We start from the raw sequence: 18,608 nt of genomic DNA, 5'->3' as shown, positions 1-18,608 counted from the left end.
TAGAACGGATAAGCATCCTAAGACGTACAAAAAGCATATCGTCAATTTTGCTTTTGCTTGTGTTGTGATCATTATGTGGTATATCTTATATATATATTATGAAAGTCACATTTAAGTTTATTCCACAAAAATACTTGTGGTAATACCTCATTTTTCCAAATTCGTTTTATTGGGTTGGTTATTAGTTTAAATAATAGCTGTCTACCTTATTTGAATATTTCTGCTTTTATACCGTTTTTTCCTGGATTCAACAACACAATGAATTTTGTAATATACTTTCAATGCATATTAAATAGGTAAAAAAAATACCCCTCTTTCGTGTTTACAAAATAAGGTATGGGCCATAACTTTTGAGAAAAAGATTATCTTAAAATGCCTATTCGATTTTGACTTTTGATCTAATTATCAAGGTAACAAAGCATATTTAATCAATAGATACATTAAAAATATTTTTTCAACGTATCGTTTTAAAAATTCGTAAATCGCAATGCTAGGCGTGCAACGATTTATTATAGGTCAATAAAAGAATGAGGGAGAGATCAAAGACATGCTCCAAGAACTGAATTACATACTACAAGAAATTGGGCTGGAGATACATTTCGAGAAAACCAAAATGATGACCAATATGGTTCCCAGCGAAGAGATACAGATCAATAACAACAAGGTAGAATTAATCGATAAATACACATACTTGGGTCATGAAATCAGAATAACCAGAGACAACCAAACCTGCGAACTAAATAGACGAATCACGTTGGGATGGGCGGCATATGGAAGGATGAGAGACATTTTTAAAACAAATACCCCAATTCACCTGAAAAGGAAGGCATTTAACCAATGCATCTTACCAGTCTTGACCTACGGAGCAGAGACCCTAACTTTAACGAAAGCTACTGCCGAAAAACTGAGGGTAACACAAAGGCGAATGGAGAGATCAATGCTGGGCCTGACCTTGAAAGATTGCGTGAGAAATGAGGAGATACGCCGACGAACTGGCGTAGACGATATTATACTGCGAATCAATAAACAAAAGTGGAGGTGGGCTGGACATGTTGCTAGAATGGAAGACGGAAGATGGACGAAGAGATTATTGGAGTGGAGACCAAGAACCGACAAGCGAAGTCGAGGCAGACCACCCACCCGATGGACCGACGACCTAAGGAGAATAGAAACAAACTGGATTGCAGCAGCTAGAGATAAAGAGAACTGGAGACGTTTGGAGGAGGCCTATATCCAACAATGGATGTGAAAATGGGGCTGGATGATGATGATGATGAAAAGAATGAGAAGAGAGTATCTCTTATACTAATTTTCCAAAATCTCAAAGACATTATTAATAGGCTGATACAATCCACTCAAGACAAAATTTGTGTTTCTATAGTGACGAAATATAGCTTGGACACGGTTAACGAAACAGGAAGGGAAAAGTTTGTAGAATTCTGCACAGAACATCGCAGAACTCATTTTGGTCATCCTAATTTTTATCATATATAAATACGTGTTTTTTTTAACTCCTAGTTCATTCATGGCATTACACAAGCCATTTAGCGATTTTGTCATAATACTGCTTTAAAGGAAAAGTAGATCCGGTTAATAGTCAAACGGAAGTGGGTCTGATCTGAAAACTGCTGATTGTTAACGAAGTTTAAACATTTTGTTAATTCAGCCTTTTAGTATTTTTCTCAAAACTTGTGTCCCATACTTATATACAGTACATACTTATCTTGAGGTTAATTACATTTTAAGTACTGATTATTTAAAATCTACATTAACTATAACTTAGCAGAAAACTAATTTAAGAGTAAGAGATATTTAAATTAATTTTTTATTAATTTACAGGACTGGCATAAGGAAAATAGTTTATGAAAATATAAACATGGTTCAACCAGCAAGATGAATGTACTCGTAGGCGATGGTCGGAATTTGAATGAGACACTCCTACTAAGAGTATACTACCAAGACGCCTTTAAGAGACTTGACAATAATTAGACTGATTTTACATAATAAAGAGACTTTTTAAAAAAAATAGTTGAAGTATATGATGATTTTTTATATTTTGGAATATTTAAAAAGGAAATAAATTGTTTTAAATTCTATTTTATTTTTTTATTCCTTTTTCCTATCCTTTTAAGTATAACCACAGATAAAGATAAGATTGATATATATTAAAGTAAATTGAGGAAGACAAGAATTACCAATCCATAATTGGTAATCCATAATAAAAATGGATACTGGCGAAATTCAGAAACAGAAATTACACAAAATTAGCAGAAATCCAAAGATATGACATTAATTGCACCCAAGAAAATGAATCTGAATGTAAAATGCAACATTGACAGTAGAAAAAAGTAAAAATTATTGTTGCAGCAATAACCATTCTTACCCGTATCTCGTCATTTCTTATTTTGTCGTAAAGTGTTCTAGAGCAACGTCTCTAAAACCGCATTTCCATTGACAGAAGCTTTTTTAAACATTTTGTCATTTGCCAGACCTCAGCTCTACAAGCTGCGATACATTCGACTATGGTCTTATAGGTTCTGATTTTTGTATCTTGTCTAATTTATGTATTCCACAATAAGCAATTTCGTAGTTGTATCACCTGCTTACCTTGTCTAATTCGGTTCTTAACTTCCATCTAACTAGAGACTTCTTTAGTAATTGTAAGTCCAAGGTACTTGTACCTTGGACTAACAAGGTACTTGTCAAGTACATAACAAGGTACTTGTCCAAGGTACTCAACGTTCCTAATTTCACAGTGGTCTAGCACTAGATTATTTAGATCTGCTTTTCCAACAACTCTTTATACGGTTTTTTCCATATTAATCGTCAAACCCCAAGCCTTATATTGTTCATCCAATTTTCTGATCATATATCTTACATCATCCTGATCCTTAGCTAATATAAGTTAATCATTAGCAGAGTGAAAAGTTTGTAATCGTCTATAGATATACCCTTGTTATAACAGATGCGTCTCCATCGTCATAGTACTGAATTTAAATAAATTTTAAGAAAATTGCTTGCATTTCTCTAAATTTTAACATAGTAATGACCTCGGCAAACTATGTTATCTCTCAAGATCAAAATCCCAACCATTTGACCTCCAGAATTAGGTTTTAAAATAAATATAAAGATAAGTATAATTTTAGAATTTAAAGTAATTTCAGACTGAATATGCACCCATTGAACAACAAATTAGATGGTTAAATATACGTCCACCTCCAAAAGAAAAGAAAATAGAAATAAAAAAATTCCACAATCAATTACGCGAAATTTTTGAAGATATTCCTAGATATGATCCGAAAAACGTTTTAGGAGTCGCAAATAAACAACAGCCAAGATGGAAATCTTTATTCATACTAATTGGAAAATACAGTTTACATACAACATCAAATGATAATAAGCAGTTCCTGGTTAACTCTTCAAAAGAAAATAATTCACAACTAATAAAATCCAAAAATTCCTCAGAAACATTTGGAACCCAGATTTATTTATTACCAGAGAAGTAGACGGGTGCAATATTATGCAAAATACATAAAAAATATGTCAAATAAGAATGTCAGAACTCTAGAAATAGCTCCTTAACAGTACGTCCAAAATATTGTTCATATAAATAAAAAAAGACTGACAGAAATTCGAGAGCATAATTAGAACATATCAGTGTGGTTTCAGAAAATGTAGAATTTTCTGAAATTTTCTTGTGCTCATTTACTCGCCCTAAGAGAAACACAGCCAGAAAGCGGTGACAAGAACAAGCCAACGGTGGTCCTGCTCATCGATTTTAGACATCGTTTGATCAAATAAAAAGAAAAGATTTAAAGCACTAAACGATTTCATACTATGCCCAAAGCTCGTCAAAATGATAATGCTGACACTTTATGACAGTCAACAAAATCAAAATTAACACTATGACAACTGGAAGTCATCGATTTATAATTATTATTTTACTTGGAGAATACAAAATATAAATAGATCAGGTAGGTATCGTTTACCTCAAAAACACCAGTAACTAACGTTTGCTGATAACCTAGTAATCAAAGCCATCAGTGAAACAATAATAGGAAAATTGTAAAAACGAGAGCGAGAAATGAGCAAAGAATACGAAATAGTAAGAAAGTTACAATATTTGGGACACTTGGTGAGGGGATAGCTATATGAAATCATTAAGTGTTAAAAAAGTAAGAAGAGGATACAGAATAAGAAATAAAAAAGTAAAAATACTCTATTACGCACACAACGCAATATTGATAGCCCAAGATGAATATGGTCTGTAAAAACTAGTCCACAGTAAGAGCAAAATAATCAAAAGATTATTTTGCTCAGAGACCATCAAAAACAAGACCCGATACAGCGACAACACAAACACTGCTGAAAACAGAAATGATGAGAGTACTGAGAAGAATTACAGGAAATATGCTGAGAGATCGAAAGAGAAGTGAAGACATTAGAAGAAAATATAACGTACAGTGTATAAACGAATGAATACTTACCCAAAAAAATAAGGGAGACCCGCGTTTTCAAAATAGCAAGAGATAAATCAATACAAGTATCGTACGACCGCACAAAAGATTGTGTGACAACCTTTCATAAAGGTGGGTATCAATCCGCCAATGAACAAGCAGAATTGCTTATAAAGAAGAAGAAGTGTTCGTGTCTCTTTGATTATGTTTCTTTCACTTTATACTGCACTCCCAAATAATTAAATCTTGGTCCTTGTTATATTATATTGTTGATTGCCAATTTGCATAGTATGGGAACTTTGAGATGACCCCTAACTGTGTATTTTTATTAAGATGCTTATATTAAATACATTTAATTTTCTTTTCATATTATCGTAGATGTAGGTTGTCTTCGTCTTTCGTTGAGGATGGCGTTATTCGTATAGCACAGTTCACATATAGAGAGCAATCGCTTAGTCATATATCCTGCATTGATTTTAAGTCTTTTGATAATTTTTTTTTGTAATAATGTTGCAGATAGTAGGCTAAGACTATCTTCTTGTCTCTGACTAATCTGTACTTCATCAGATAGTTCTCCTTTAGTTTTTACTTTTATTCTATTTATGGTGTTATTTAATATTTTTTGCCATTTAAGTTCCATGATATTCTATTCAAAAGATTGAATAAACAGGGAGCAAACCCTGAGCATGCATCAAAGGAGAATTTTGAAATAATTTAAAAGATCCAGCAGATAAAAAACGAACAAATTTATTTAACTGAGATTAGGTACAAAAATATAGTTATAGTTTAGATTCCCAACTAACTTTATGATTTTTTAGCAATTTTCTTAATTCTCTTCGAAGGATTTTTCCTGCTAAATTTTTAGGTATAGCTGATATAAATATTACTCCACCTCTAAGTTTCTTCTGGTGTGATACTTTTCCTGCAATAAAATGTAAATACTAATATAAAAATGATAACTAGACAATAAAGCAATTTAATTATTTATAAAGATACAGTGTGTCAAATCATATAGTTTTAAAATAAAATTCGTCAGATCTCGCAAAACACTCGGTATAAGGTATATGATATTAAGAGAATTCTCGAGAATTTAATTCGAAATTCGTAATATACAGGGCTTTATATTTAAAATAACGAAGTAAGGAAGAGCATATTCAAAAACCTCATTTCATACATTTACATTTTTAGATATTAATGTCAAGTTTCTCTAATACTTATTAATCTGTGTATGTCCCTTTACCCACCTGCGACAAAATCTTGAAGTTCTTTCTCCGTAACAGCAACACCTGGCTTTTTGACAACAAGAGCAACCGGAAGTTCTCCCGCTAACTCATCTGGAAGACCAACAACTCCTACATCGAGAACTTTCGGATGGTGCAAAAGTAGTGCTTCTAGTTCTGCAGGTGCGACCTAAAATATGAAAATGGTTGTAGCTTTACTGCACCATAGATCATTAATGCTAAATTAATGGCTGTGTGTGAGGAAACAAGAACAAAACAAACAAAGAAACATGACTAGAAAGAACTCTGTTAAAAACAAAGAAATATATATTTATAACTATAGCTTGAAAAATTCATATGCACTATGCAAAATACGAAGATAAAATTAAAAGCAAGGAAGTAAAAAAGAGTCTTCTTCTTCTTCATGTACCATGTCCTTTCAGAACGTTGGCCACCATCATAGCTATCTTAATTCTATTCACTGCCACCCTAAATAGCATGCTTGTATCAACACCACACCAATCTCGCCAACTTCTTCAACCATGAAGTTTTTCTTCGTCCTGGACTGCGTTTACCTGCTATTTTTCCTTGCATGATATTTTGTAGCAACCTATATTTGGTACCTCTCATTACATGTCCGAAATACTCCAGTTTTCTCTGCTTGATGCTTTTTATGATCTCAGTAGTCTTGCTGAGACTTTCTAGTATTGTGGAATTTCGAATCTTCTCCACCCAGGAAACTTTTAAAATTCTTCTATAGCACCACATTTCGAAAGCCTCAAGGCGATTTAGATCGATTTTATTCACAGTCCAGGACTCGACACCATAAAGTAAGACCGAGAACACGTAGCAGCGAAGTAGGCGGATCCTCAATGCCAATTTTAGGTCTCTGTTACATAACACCTTGGACATCCTTCTAAAAGTAGCTCTAGCCTGCTCTACCCTAGATCTAATTTCGTCGTGACTTTCTGCGTTGCAATTTAATTGCTGTCCAAGGTAAACGATTTTATCAACTTGCTCAAGTTTGGTATTATTTACATATATAGACGGTTTTATATGCTGTTGTTTACTTATTACGAGTATGAGTAAAAAAGAGTGGATATACAAATAAACAATATGATTGTTAAAATCTTCACAATTTAAAACAATTTGAAGCGTTCACAGTAATAAAAAAATTTCCTCGTTTTTCTGTAAATCGATAAAAGAAGCACACAAATTTCTACATATTCTGAAATAAAATTTAATGAAAATACTAGATGGATGTTTTAGGATAAACATACAACCATAATCTAATGCTGAGAGTTAATGTATCGATATTGATAATGTATGAAAATAACCGATAGGTCTCTTAGAATAGCCGTATCTAGAAACCATTGTTTTGAGTTTGATCTTTTCCAAAATCGTGAATTTTTACTCGTTCTATGGTCTTTTTAAGATTGTGTTAACAATCTTAGACACAATCGACATAGCAAATGCCACTAATATGAAATTTCGTTGCTCAGGTTGTAAAAGAACCTATTTGAGAGCAAGAGTCCGGCGACTGGAGGCAAAAACACTCCAGTCCCTGCTATCTTACTCGCAACGAAAACAACAAAATTTAGTATATCCTTACTGGAGGCCTACTAAAAGTGCTATAACTTTTAAATTGTCGTATATTCCAAGGTATATTCCAAGAATAACCTTGATATTGTATCTTCGATAGTAAAATCGTCATTTGGTTATATATTTCTTTTATACGAGCTGTATATACAATACGAATCCAAGGTTTCTCATTTCCAATATTAAGAAGCATTTTTAAACTAAGTTTAGAGGAAACTAAAAAAAACCTCCATTACTTATGATTACGCTGTAAAAAATCAGTACAATACGCTTAATTGTCTTCTGCTGCTCAAAGTAATTCTTGTTCAATGCTCAAGAAGGAGAATTCATCCTTAGTCTGAAAGCTAACAATTTTAAACCAAATAGTGTGAGGTCATAATATAATAAATCTTCTTCTATTATCAGCATTTAACCAGATGCTCTAATTGTTAATCTGTAAAAAAATTACCTGAAAACCTTTATATTTGATGAGCTCTTTTAATCTATCAACTATAAAAATGAAATTATTTTCATCATAATAACCAAGATCGCCAGACTTAAGCCATCCATCCGCAGTAAAACTGTCTCTTGTGGCCTGCTCATTTTTGTAATAACCTTTCATCATCAATGGTCCTTTTATACAAATTTCGCCTACTTGGTGAGGCCCAAGCGACTTTCCTGTTTCTGGGTCTCTAATTTTAATACTGGTAAATGTTGAAGGAGGTCCTGTAGAACCTTCTTTGCCCACAGCATCAGGTATACCAAGACATGCTGCCAAATATTCTGTTAAACCATATCCTTGAATAATTGCTTGAAGGTTGGGTAGTCTGAAAAAAATGTTTAATTTATGTTACAGAATTTAAATCAACTTAATTAAAAGCTAAGTAAGAGTAATTCTAATACAACAGTTGCAAATGTTCAGAGAAAACTCTCAGTGAAAATCGCTACAAATCTTAATACAAAAAATAACTATTAATAATATCTTCACTCAGTGCAAACCATCACAATTTGGATATTTTTCATCATCATCATATAACGGGGGTCCTACGGCGATTGCCGCTTCCCGCATTTCAGCCTCCATCTTTTCCTATCTCTCAAATCTCCCTCTTCTAAGCTGTTTTTGTAATTTCTCTTCTCCAGGAATTTGGTGGTCTTCCCCTTTTCCTTCTTTCTGGCGGAACATACATTAAGGCTTTCTTTGGCCACCGCTCCTCCTCCATTCTCATCACGTGACCATACCATTGTAATTGCCTTCCTTGTATTCTATCTGAAAGAGTATCTCTAATTCCTGTACGGTTTCGTATTTCCTCATTCTTGATTCTTTCCATTCTCGATACTCGACATGACCTTCTAAGATAATCCATTTCCACAACGTCTACTTTATCTCGTTCATTCTTTGTCATCGTCCAACATTCGGCACCATATGTGGTAATTGGTTCTACAATTGCTCTGTATACGCGAAGTTTGGTATGCATCTTTATTTTATTAGACCACAGTAATGAATTCAGTATTCGGATGCATTTTTTCCCTTGGGTTATTCGGTTTTGTACATCTATCTTAACTCTGCCATCTGCTGATATGATGCTTCCTAGATATTTATACTGGTTGCAGCCTTTTATGACTGCGTTTTCAAGCCTCAGATCTGTGGTATTTCCTCCAATTTTTAAATATTCTGTTTTGCTTATGTTTACAGTAAGCCCCCATTTGGCATATTCCTCAAATAATTTTCGATTCATATAATTTATATCTTCCTCATCGGTTGCAACCACCACCTGATCATCTGCAAACAACAATGTATACAGAGTTTCTTGTCCCACTTCGATGCCCATAAATCTACATTTATTTCTCCAATTCCTCAATGCTTCTTGGGCGTATATTTTAAAGAGTGTCGGTGACAAACAGCATCCTTGCTTTAGGCCTTTAGTGACTTTAAATTCATTTCAGGTTCTGGTTCCAATTTTTACACAACTAACTGCATTTTCGTACAATTTATATATGGATATTTTTGCAAATTGTAAATAACAATTAATGTAATATCTTACCTTTTTAGTTTCTTACGGAAACTAAAAAAAGAAAGAGGAAATGAACAGATAAGCGATTATCTACATTTTTACAGAGGCATAGACAAAACTAAGAGCCAGAAAAGGATTTCAATCGCACTTGATCAGAAATGAAGATAGTGTATCAAAAGATGGGAAATTAGAAAAACAGAATTAGAATATTACAGTAGTAGACTCCCCTCTAGAATGAAGACATTAAGATGAAGATTAATAGACGTATACAATACAACAATGTGTAAAATATAACTGAATGCAAATAAAATAAATGTGTAAGACAATAAATGAAAATATATCAAACGTTTTAAAAGAAGAAATAGGAAAAATAGACCAGATTCTTCTTCTTTGAGTGTTTTGTTTGTTTTGAATAATTCGTTAGTGGTACAGCCAAACCACTCTCTTAAATTTCTCATCCAGGACATTCTTCTACCGCGTGGATTTCTGCGTCCTTGGATTTTTCCTTGCATTATATTTTGTAGGAATGTGTACTTTTGTCCTCTCATCAGGTGGCCTAAGTATTAATAGTAATGGACCAGCAAGCGAAACCAAAACACGAATGGTCGTCAAAAGTAATAGAAGATTATATACTAAAATGATACAATGGGCAGACTTAAACTTGAAAAATATATTAATAGCACTTTACTACAAAACAACAATGAACATAAAAAACCTAAACGAAGAAATAGTAGATACATTAACACAAGTCCAAGAAATGGTCTGCCCCACACATAAAGAGAAGAAAAATGAGGAACGAAGCGAAACACAAAATGGAAGAACGTAGAATAATGACAAGTCGAGGAAATATTGAACTTCAACAAATGAACACAATGGACAAAGAAAAAAGTCTACACATAGTAGAAACTTTCTATAAAATATAATTAGTTATATAAAATAAAGAGTTAGCTCATTTGAATAACACTTTAAGTTATTCAAATTATTCCAGAGCTCATCGACCACTACGAAAGGTGCAGATCGGACGATATTCTAGATGTAACAAGGAAGAAATATCCATATTTCTCTCAAAAATATAACAAATATTACAGCTTAAGAAGAATATGGAGTAGTAATTGAGATCGTCCAAATCACGAATCCAAATTATTTTCGATGCTTGACATCCAGTTGGATGATGATGCCTGTAGGCACTTATCAATACTGGAAATATCACTACCGTAGAGATAAACCGTTAAATTTGCATAGAAAACATACCTTTTCTTGAGGATAAATTCAGTTTCTTTATTTAGAGGAGCAGCTCCACTTCCAATTATCTTTATACTAGATAAATCGTATTTGTCTACTTTTGGAGATTTGGCCAATAAAACAACTACAGGCGGTGGTAACCCTATGCTTTCAATTTGGTAGTCCTGAATTGTTTTGTAGAAGACATCTTCATCAAATCTGCTAATAACTAACATTTTGGTTTGTTGAGCTATACAAGCCAGAGCCAAAACTATGCCAGCTCCGTGATAAAATGGCATTATTCCAAAAGTTCCTTTGGATGTCGTTGTATATTTCCCATCCACTAGTGCATATGCTCCTTTATAGACGGAGTCACTAAAAAGAAATGATATTGAGTAGTTTAAAATAATTAAATAGATTTTAAAAATAGCAAAATAATCAAAATCTTTAATAATGTTAATCATCGTCAAACAGATGACTTTTGAGAACTGAATTACAAATAATATGAGCCAAAATATTCTTCAGATAAATTTTCCACATCAAAATATCCACATATAACTTCTATTTTTTTTTTTAGAAACAAGTCTATAGTAAGTAGTGTCGTACATTCCACGTAAGGTCGATTAAAGGTCGATTTATACATAACCGTGACGTGTCCAATTGGTGTTATGACAGTGCCCAGCAAAAAAAAACAATAATGTACTCTTCTGAGTATATTTAAACATTGGCGTTTTCCGGGCATGGAATTAATCCCAAACGATATTTTTGTTTTCGGCACTGGCGATGCACGGGAATGACACTTCATAATATAACACTTCTTAACAATGTTTTGACTGCTGTCAATAAATAAATAATACGAACTCCCCGTCAAATTCATTGTCGTAGCCTACTTAGTTTCGAAAAAATTATTTTTAATCATATGAAATAACAATCATCAAAATAGGTATCAATATTAAGATTCTTCTGCTATAAAAAAATTTGAAAGTACCTACTGACTTATTTTTTAATTTAATTTATAATACAGGGTGAGTCAATACTATACTTACTTATGTTTACGCGTTTTTATTCATATCTCGAGTTCGACAGAACCTATCAACATGCGGTTTGAGCCATTTTGTTACAAATTTAATCCAGTTCCATTATAATTTACAATAAATAGGTGTTTCCATTAAACATTTTAAAGAAAAACAAATTTTAATTTTTTCTATTCGAAAGTACCCTCTACCCATGAAAATTAAAACTAAATGCAATTGTTTTATAGTATATGTAAATTAAATCATCCGCACTCTTTCTAATGACACTAATTTCATTAAAATCGGTTAATTTCCCCACTCTCCCCCACCCTTTATTTGAAAAAATAAAAAAATTACTTGAACACCTTTGTGCGTAACTCTGTAGGCCTCTTTCTAGTTTACTTATTTAACACTTGGTATAATAGGGCATATTTCCCAAAAAACTGGTTTTCAAATTTTTCTTCACAGGTTACGCGCCCTAGCGGTTAACCCAGAAACTTGAAAGTTATTTCCAGCGATTTCTCTTGGCCACTTTTACTAAGGAATTGTTTCTCCTAAAGTTATAACATAAATAGTTTCTGATATATAGCCGAGAGATCGGCTTATTGGACCACCCGGTATATATAAATATCTATAAAATACCTACTACAAAATGTGATACATAGAAGTGATATCGGACGTAAGTGAATTATTCTATAGACTGTATAGAGTGGAGCTCAAAGTTGGAATGGTTATTACACATAAACTTAAACAAAAGAACAGAACTGTGTTACGCAGTGCCGCACCCAGGGAGGGTTTTGGGGGTTAAACCCCCCCCCCCCGGCCCTATTCCGACACTGTTACTCATACATTTTAAGGGCTTAAAATGGAGGTAGCATCATAAGAAAAATTTCGGTGACCAACCAAAACCCCCCTACCCCAAAGATAAATTCTAGGTGCGCTACTGGTGTTTAATTATTGTTATGAGTTCGTATCCATCAGAAATAGAGCTTCCATTTCAGCTTCGTCATCATCAGCTTCCTGTTAAAGTAGCTTTCGATAAGGTAATCAATGACTCAAGACAAACAGAACAAGATCAAGGTTAGACATTGTCGTACGTTGAGATTTATTTGACAAAGAACGTTTTTGGATATGGACAATTATTGTATATCGCCTTCTCGCAAGATCTTCGGAGAGAAGGTGTTTGCTTAAAAGTTGTTGATGGGCCATGTGAAGGAAACTCGATTGAAGAAAGATTTTCTAGTAATGTTGTTGACAAAAAAACTTTTTTAACTGCTAAATCATTTTTTAATTATTAATATTGTTCATCTAGTGTATCTCTCCTGTGTATGATGATGATCTTGAATTTGTATATAAAGAAATACAACTTTATGTTGGTTTTAAATTCAAAATGTTTTAAACTTTGATCAGATAAAAGGCATATATCGAGCACAGTTTAATTTAATCTTGCCCAAGTACTTTCGATCCCTAGATCATCTTCAATTGACGAAATGCCCCTGAAGATGATCTAGGGATCGAAACTACTTGGGCAAGATTAAATTAAACTGTGCTCGATATATGCCTTTTATCTGATCAAAGTTCATTTATTCGAGCATTCAACCTTATATTTAATTAAAATGTTTTGTTGAAAACTTTGAAGTAGTGGATAGTATACCGACAGTGGTGCTAGTAAATAATAAGAACATAATAATTTAAATTTCAAGTAACAAATAAGTCCTCGAATTGTGCATTTAAATGTATACATAATTTTGTAAATGAATAGTTACCGAAACTGTAAAATTCTAGCTTCAAAATTGTGATCCGTCAACATAACTCCTTTGGGCAATCCTGTAGTCCCGGACGAGGTCATAATGGCCGTTAAATGAGTCTCTGGGTTCCCACTAAACATTTCGAATCTTTTAGGATCAACCGACTTTCCATTAAGTTGTTTAGCGACAAATTTTTCAGCGGTTTCAACATTAGGCACATCTGAATCTATACAGATTATTTTTTCTATAAAATTATATTCGTCTTTATTAAATTTTGGAAGCGTTAGTTTTGAACAAAATAAAATTTTTGGCTGTGTCAGATTCAAAACGTGTCTGAGTTCATCGTGAACGTAAGCGGGGTTAATAGGTACTATTACAGACCCCAAGCAAGTTGCTGCTAACAAAGGTACAAAAAATTTGAGATGGTTCTCACTGCACAGTCCTATGATGGTGTCTTGCGTGCAACCATATTTTCGCAAAGATTCAGCCAAATTGCAGGATTCTTGAAGAATTTGTGAATATGAAATGGATTGTCCGGATTGTACGTTTAGCTAAAATACAAAAACCAGATTAGTCGTATCACATACAAAAACAAAAAAAAATTATTGGATAATAAATTTGAAAAAACCCAAATAGCCATTTTAATATACAATATAAATGAAAACAATGTTCAATTAAATGTTCAGGTATGGAACAAGAAGTAATCTAGCCTCTTCTCGAAGATATTGATAGATGAAACACTTTAATACCAACTGGAAAGCTATTCCATATGTACATCGCCCGATTGGAGAGAAAATATTTTTTGGTTTTTGTTAAATATGTTTCCTTTTTAAGCTTAAGCCGATTATTACTGTCCAGTATAACATACTTTTCATGTTTGCGAAGTTAAATTTTAATATTGGGAACATATTAATTAAATCTCCTCAAATTCGATGTTACTCTTTTTCTCCTTGTGGTTCCTTCTCCTATCGGAAGTTGGTTATCATCACAGCTATCCGTATTTTATTTGCAGCTGCTGTAAAAAGGTCCACTGAGCTTCAACTATACCATTCTCGTTGGTTGCTCAGCCAGGAAATCCTCCTTCGGTTAGTTTTTTTACTTAAGTATTTTGTTGAATATGTTTTTTTTTTATATATAATATATATATATATATATATATATATATATATATATATATATATATATATATATATATATATATATATATATATATACAGTAAAACCTCCCATAACCGAAACCTTTTTAACCGAAACATCGTTTAACCGAAACGGCTGACAGTTTCAATAATTTCGTCAATAAAAAGTAAATGTTTGTCGCAAAACGTAAACAATTCCGTTAATTTCACTCACTAATTGATGTCTATGTGTGTTGGGAAATCACAAAAACCAAGAGCTCTAAAAGATATTTCCGAAAAGGTATTTTAAGGTATAGAAGCCAAAAAAGTTCATGGATGTCGACCACTTTATTTTTAGAATGGTTTGAAAATGAATTCGTCTCAAGTGTAAAATCCTTTTTAAAATCAAAAAACCTTCTCATTAAAGCATTGTTGCTTGTTGACAATGCGCCCTCACCCTCAAAATCTACAAAATGGTGACAATTGTCAGATTTTTGCCACCGAATATCACAAGCTTAATCCAGCCGTTAGACCAGGGAGTCATAGAGACATTCAAGAGACATTATAGAGAAGCATCCTTAAGACATATGTTATTACAGGAGACGAATTAATTCAAAAGTGTTCCCGAAATTCTCAAATCTTTAACAATAAAACATTTTTACTGGTGAGCTAAGTCGTGGGCCAAGATCAAATTTTCAAGTTTGGAAAAATGCTGGAACAAACTTTTTGATAAGATTTTGATTGACGATCCTGAAGAAAAAAATGGTAAGAAAACGACAGAAGAAATTAAACCTTTCATTAAAAATTTGCCGGGACATGAAGAAATTAACTAAGAAGAGATACGTGACTGGTTAGCAGCTGATGACTCAGAACGTGAATTCATCGACCAGGACATCATTGATATGGTTCTTTATCAAGACAACCTGAGCATATCAGATGACGAAGATGACGACCCAAGAGGCAACAGGCAGCACAAGACCGTCGACGAGATTTTCAATGCTTTAGAGGAAAGAATTTTATACAGTAGGCCTAATTTGTTAGGGACACGACTAGATTCTTAATTTTTGTTATCATTACATAAAGTTTTGTCCTTTTCAGATTGCTTTACGTTTCTTCGAACAATTGAATGAGGCAAACTCATGACGTTCTGCAAATTAACGATTGAGGGAGAGAGAAACATCGTTGTCAAACGAAAACGCAAAAAAAATAGCAGATTTCTTTAAAAAAAGCATGTTAAACTTGTTCATTTTCCTTAATTTTATTACTTTATTTTGGATTTACTTATTAGAAAACATTACGAAATCAACTCATAGTATTTTTTAATACCAATACTTTGATCAAGAATATTATAAAAAACAATGTTATTTTTAACCGAAATTGTTGTTATCCGAAACGGCCTCCCCCCCAATTATTTCGGTTAACGGAGGTTTTACTGTATATATATATATATATATATATATATATATATATATATATATATATATATATATATATATATATATAGATGTTGTTTGTGAGTATATAATTATTTGGTGTTTTATTTTCATATAATGTAAGCTCTGGGCGGTATTATACCATCACTAGGCGCAATTACCGGCATGGTCTGATAATTCAGCCCGAGTGTAAGTCGATGATGTGCCTGCATTTTGACAGTTGACATTTTGAGTCAAGACTTACAGTTTTTGTTCAATTCAATAAATTGCTTAAGTGGGCGGCAATACCCGTACTTTCTCTATCATACTTCCATGCGAATGCTGAGAGTTCGAATCACAGATCTGTTTTTTTTTTCAATAATTAAATATTCAAATTTGAAATTATGCAAATATCGTTTGCTTTGAATCACTAAAAATTTATGTCAGTTCTTATTAAAAGTGTTTAAAGTAAAACATAAAAATCTTATTAAAAAAAAACAATGTCGTACTTTCGAATATAAAGTAAAAATCAAAACAAAAAAATCTTCAAAAAACAGAGATCTTTTTTCTTGATTCTTGGAGATTATTGGGTCTTTAATCCTCAATTCTATATTTTAGTTTGTACTTGATTTATCCCTACATAAAAAAATCACAAGGTACAAGATCGGGTGATCTTGTAGGTCAAAAATATCTCCGATTGGATAGGATTTTGCTCAATTGTTGCACAAACTAAAACGTCCCAGTCGTCTACGAACACTGATCCACAATTTAAAAAATTACGTACAATTGACTGAATTGTCGATCATGCTGGTGTCGGTCTATTTGAAAACATATTTACAAATTTTTGTCTGCTCATGTTGTCTTATAATCCATTCACATACCAGACAACAATTTGCACTTTTCCCTTCGAGTCCCACTCCACTCCATAATGGATAAGCTGGATAAGGTCTTGAAGATGATGTTTAACTTTCTCAGTCTCAGGAGTGATGTTGAAATTTTTGAGGGAGGAACACACTTGTGTAGAAAATTATAAGAGGATTCGAAAAAGAAAACATTTAAGTAAGTACATACTGGTGAAGACATCCTCAGTTATTTTATGAAATATCGATTGGATTATTAAATGATTAAATTAAATTAAATTGTGGTTAATTCTCGTTAAACATAGTAAATACTGAAAATTAAGCTTAATAATTAAGACTAATGCCCTTAACTCATTATTAGCCAGACTCCTATTAATTAATAGGACTTAGTACAAGAAGTACAGTATGAAGATAGGAGAGATCAACATTTAAAGAATTTACAGACGAAACATAGGTATGTGTTGGAAAATGTAGTTTAATATTGTGTAAAAATTATCATTTAATATGTGTAAATATCATATTTTAATTCCCATAACTGTTTTTTAGTCCGGTAAAATAAGGATGCAACCTTGGAATGAAAGATAATAAGCTGAAAATTTGCATACGTCTTTATTTTGATGGTATAAAACTTACCTCAAAAGTCTCATATAATCACGTGTCCGCGACTTAAGATATTTAAGGTCAAAGGTCACGAAAATGAGTTTTCTGCAAATATCTCGTTTCCCTTACACTTTATGACATTTAAGGTGGTAAGAAAAATTGTAGAATGGAAAATTCTCTTCAATTTTTGTCTCAAGTACTTTTATGTACCTTCAACCCTTCTTAAGATAGAGCGCAAAGAGTGGGGGACCGCTTACCTGTGTATACGGTAACGCGAAGTCAGCCAGTAGGATTCAATAAATAATAAGTTATATAGTTAATTATTCACTTAAAATACTATTATTATCATTAAATTTTTATTATTTATTATTTAATAAACTATATTTATAGATATTAATTATAAAATATATATTTTTTATATAATATTTATTTTATTTTTAACAAACATACAATATTAAATGAAATATTTCAAATGAACTTTAATGATATTTTTAACAAATTAAGATCAAGTGCAGAATTCAACAATAATCATTTTTATATTTAATTAAATACTGAAAAAATCATATTTATTATTTTTTTAAATTATATATTTATTTATTAATCCAATAATCAAATTTTGAAATTAAAAAAATAACTTGGACGTTGATGGATTAATATGGCACACCGTCACATTTGGAATAAAAAATTTAAAACTTTAACAGTTTAAATTGAAATTTTAAAAGAAATACCCACACGCAAAATACGACCCTGCTCTATAATTTATTTATCTTAACAATATTATGTATATAACAAAACAAAAAATAAACTTACCATAACCTCATTTGTAGGATTGTTTATTAAATTATTTAACACAAATTTGCCTAAACAGTCCTTAGGTAAGGGTTCACTCGGTTGTGGACCATAAATGATGAAATTATCGTCTTCGGTAACCATTTTTCAATTTTGTTTAATGCACTCAAAATCAAATGATAAATGAAGTCAAGTTGTTTATAAGCTGTGAGCTGTGCTACTTACTATGAATGTTATTCTGCTCGGCGACTGTAATGAACTTTGAAATCAACAAAATTACAATGATATGCCAGATAACGTTAAGAGACCAGGTTTAAAATATATTATACAAAAGCAGGTATCATATAATTATCTCGAAAATATAAATATTTTGTTTAAATATTAGATGGGTGGAAATTTTTATGCAAATATTCATTATACTTTTATAAAATCTTTAATTACCAATGTAAAAAAGTGTAGTCTTTAAATAAAAAAAGGAAAAGGAATACTGTGAGATTTATAGAGTTAGTAATAGTCTTACTTGAAATTGGCGAATTATGCACAAAAAAAGTTTTATAGACAATTATTGTCAAACTGGATTCCG

General features: G+C 32.2%; 1 protein-coding gene across 1 annotated transcript; it reads right to left on the bottom strand.

Annotated features, from left to right (window-relative positions):
* Positions 1–5,188: 5,188 nt before the first annotated feature.
* Positions 5,189–18,284, bottom strand: LOC140444051 (luciferin 4-monooxygenase-like). The gene is made up of 6 exons (XM_072535660.1): positions 18,047–18,284; positions 13,268–13,800; positions 10,519–10,863; positions 7,725–8,082; positions 5,702–5,867; positions 5,189–5,379 (listed from the first exon to the last, which is right to left on the bottom strand). Exons 1-6 carry the CDS (start codon positions 18,167–18,169, stop codon positions 5,237–5,239), a joined length of 1,668 nt encoding a protein of 555 aa, XP_072391761.1. The 5' UTR covers positions 18,170–18,284; the 3' UTR covers positions 5,189–5,236.
* Positions 18,285–18,608: the final 324 nt, after the last annotated feature.

Source organism: Diabrotica undecimpunctata, chromosome 6, assembly GCF_040954645.1.
Source record: "Diabrotica undecimpunctata isolate CICGRU chromosome 6, icDiaUnde3, whole genome shotgun sequence".
NCBI lineage: Eukaryota > Metazoa > Arthropoda > Insecta > Coleoptera > Chrysomelidae > Diabrotica > Diabrotica undecimpunctata.
This window is presented reverse-complemented; position numbering and strand designations above follow the sequence as displayed.

Coding starts and splice junctions, on each gene's coding strand:
- LOC140444051 (XM_072535660.1), bottom strand. CDS start 18,169: ATGGTTACCGAAGACGATAATTTCATCATTTATGGTCCACAACCGAGT. Junction 5,868..7,724: donor TCAAATATAAAGGTTTTCAG/GTAATTTTTTTA, acceptor TTCATATTTTAG/GTCGCACCTGCAGAACTAGA. Junction 5,380..5,701: donor ACTTCAAGATTTTGTCGCAG/GTGGGTAAAGGG, acceptor ATTTTATTGCAG/GAAAAGTATCACACCAGAAG.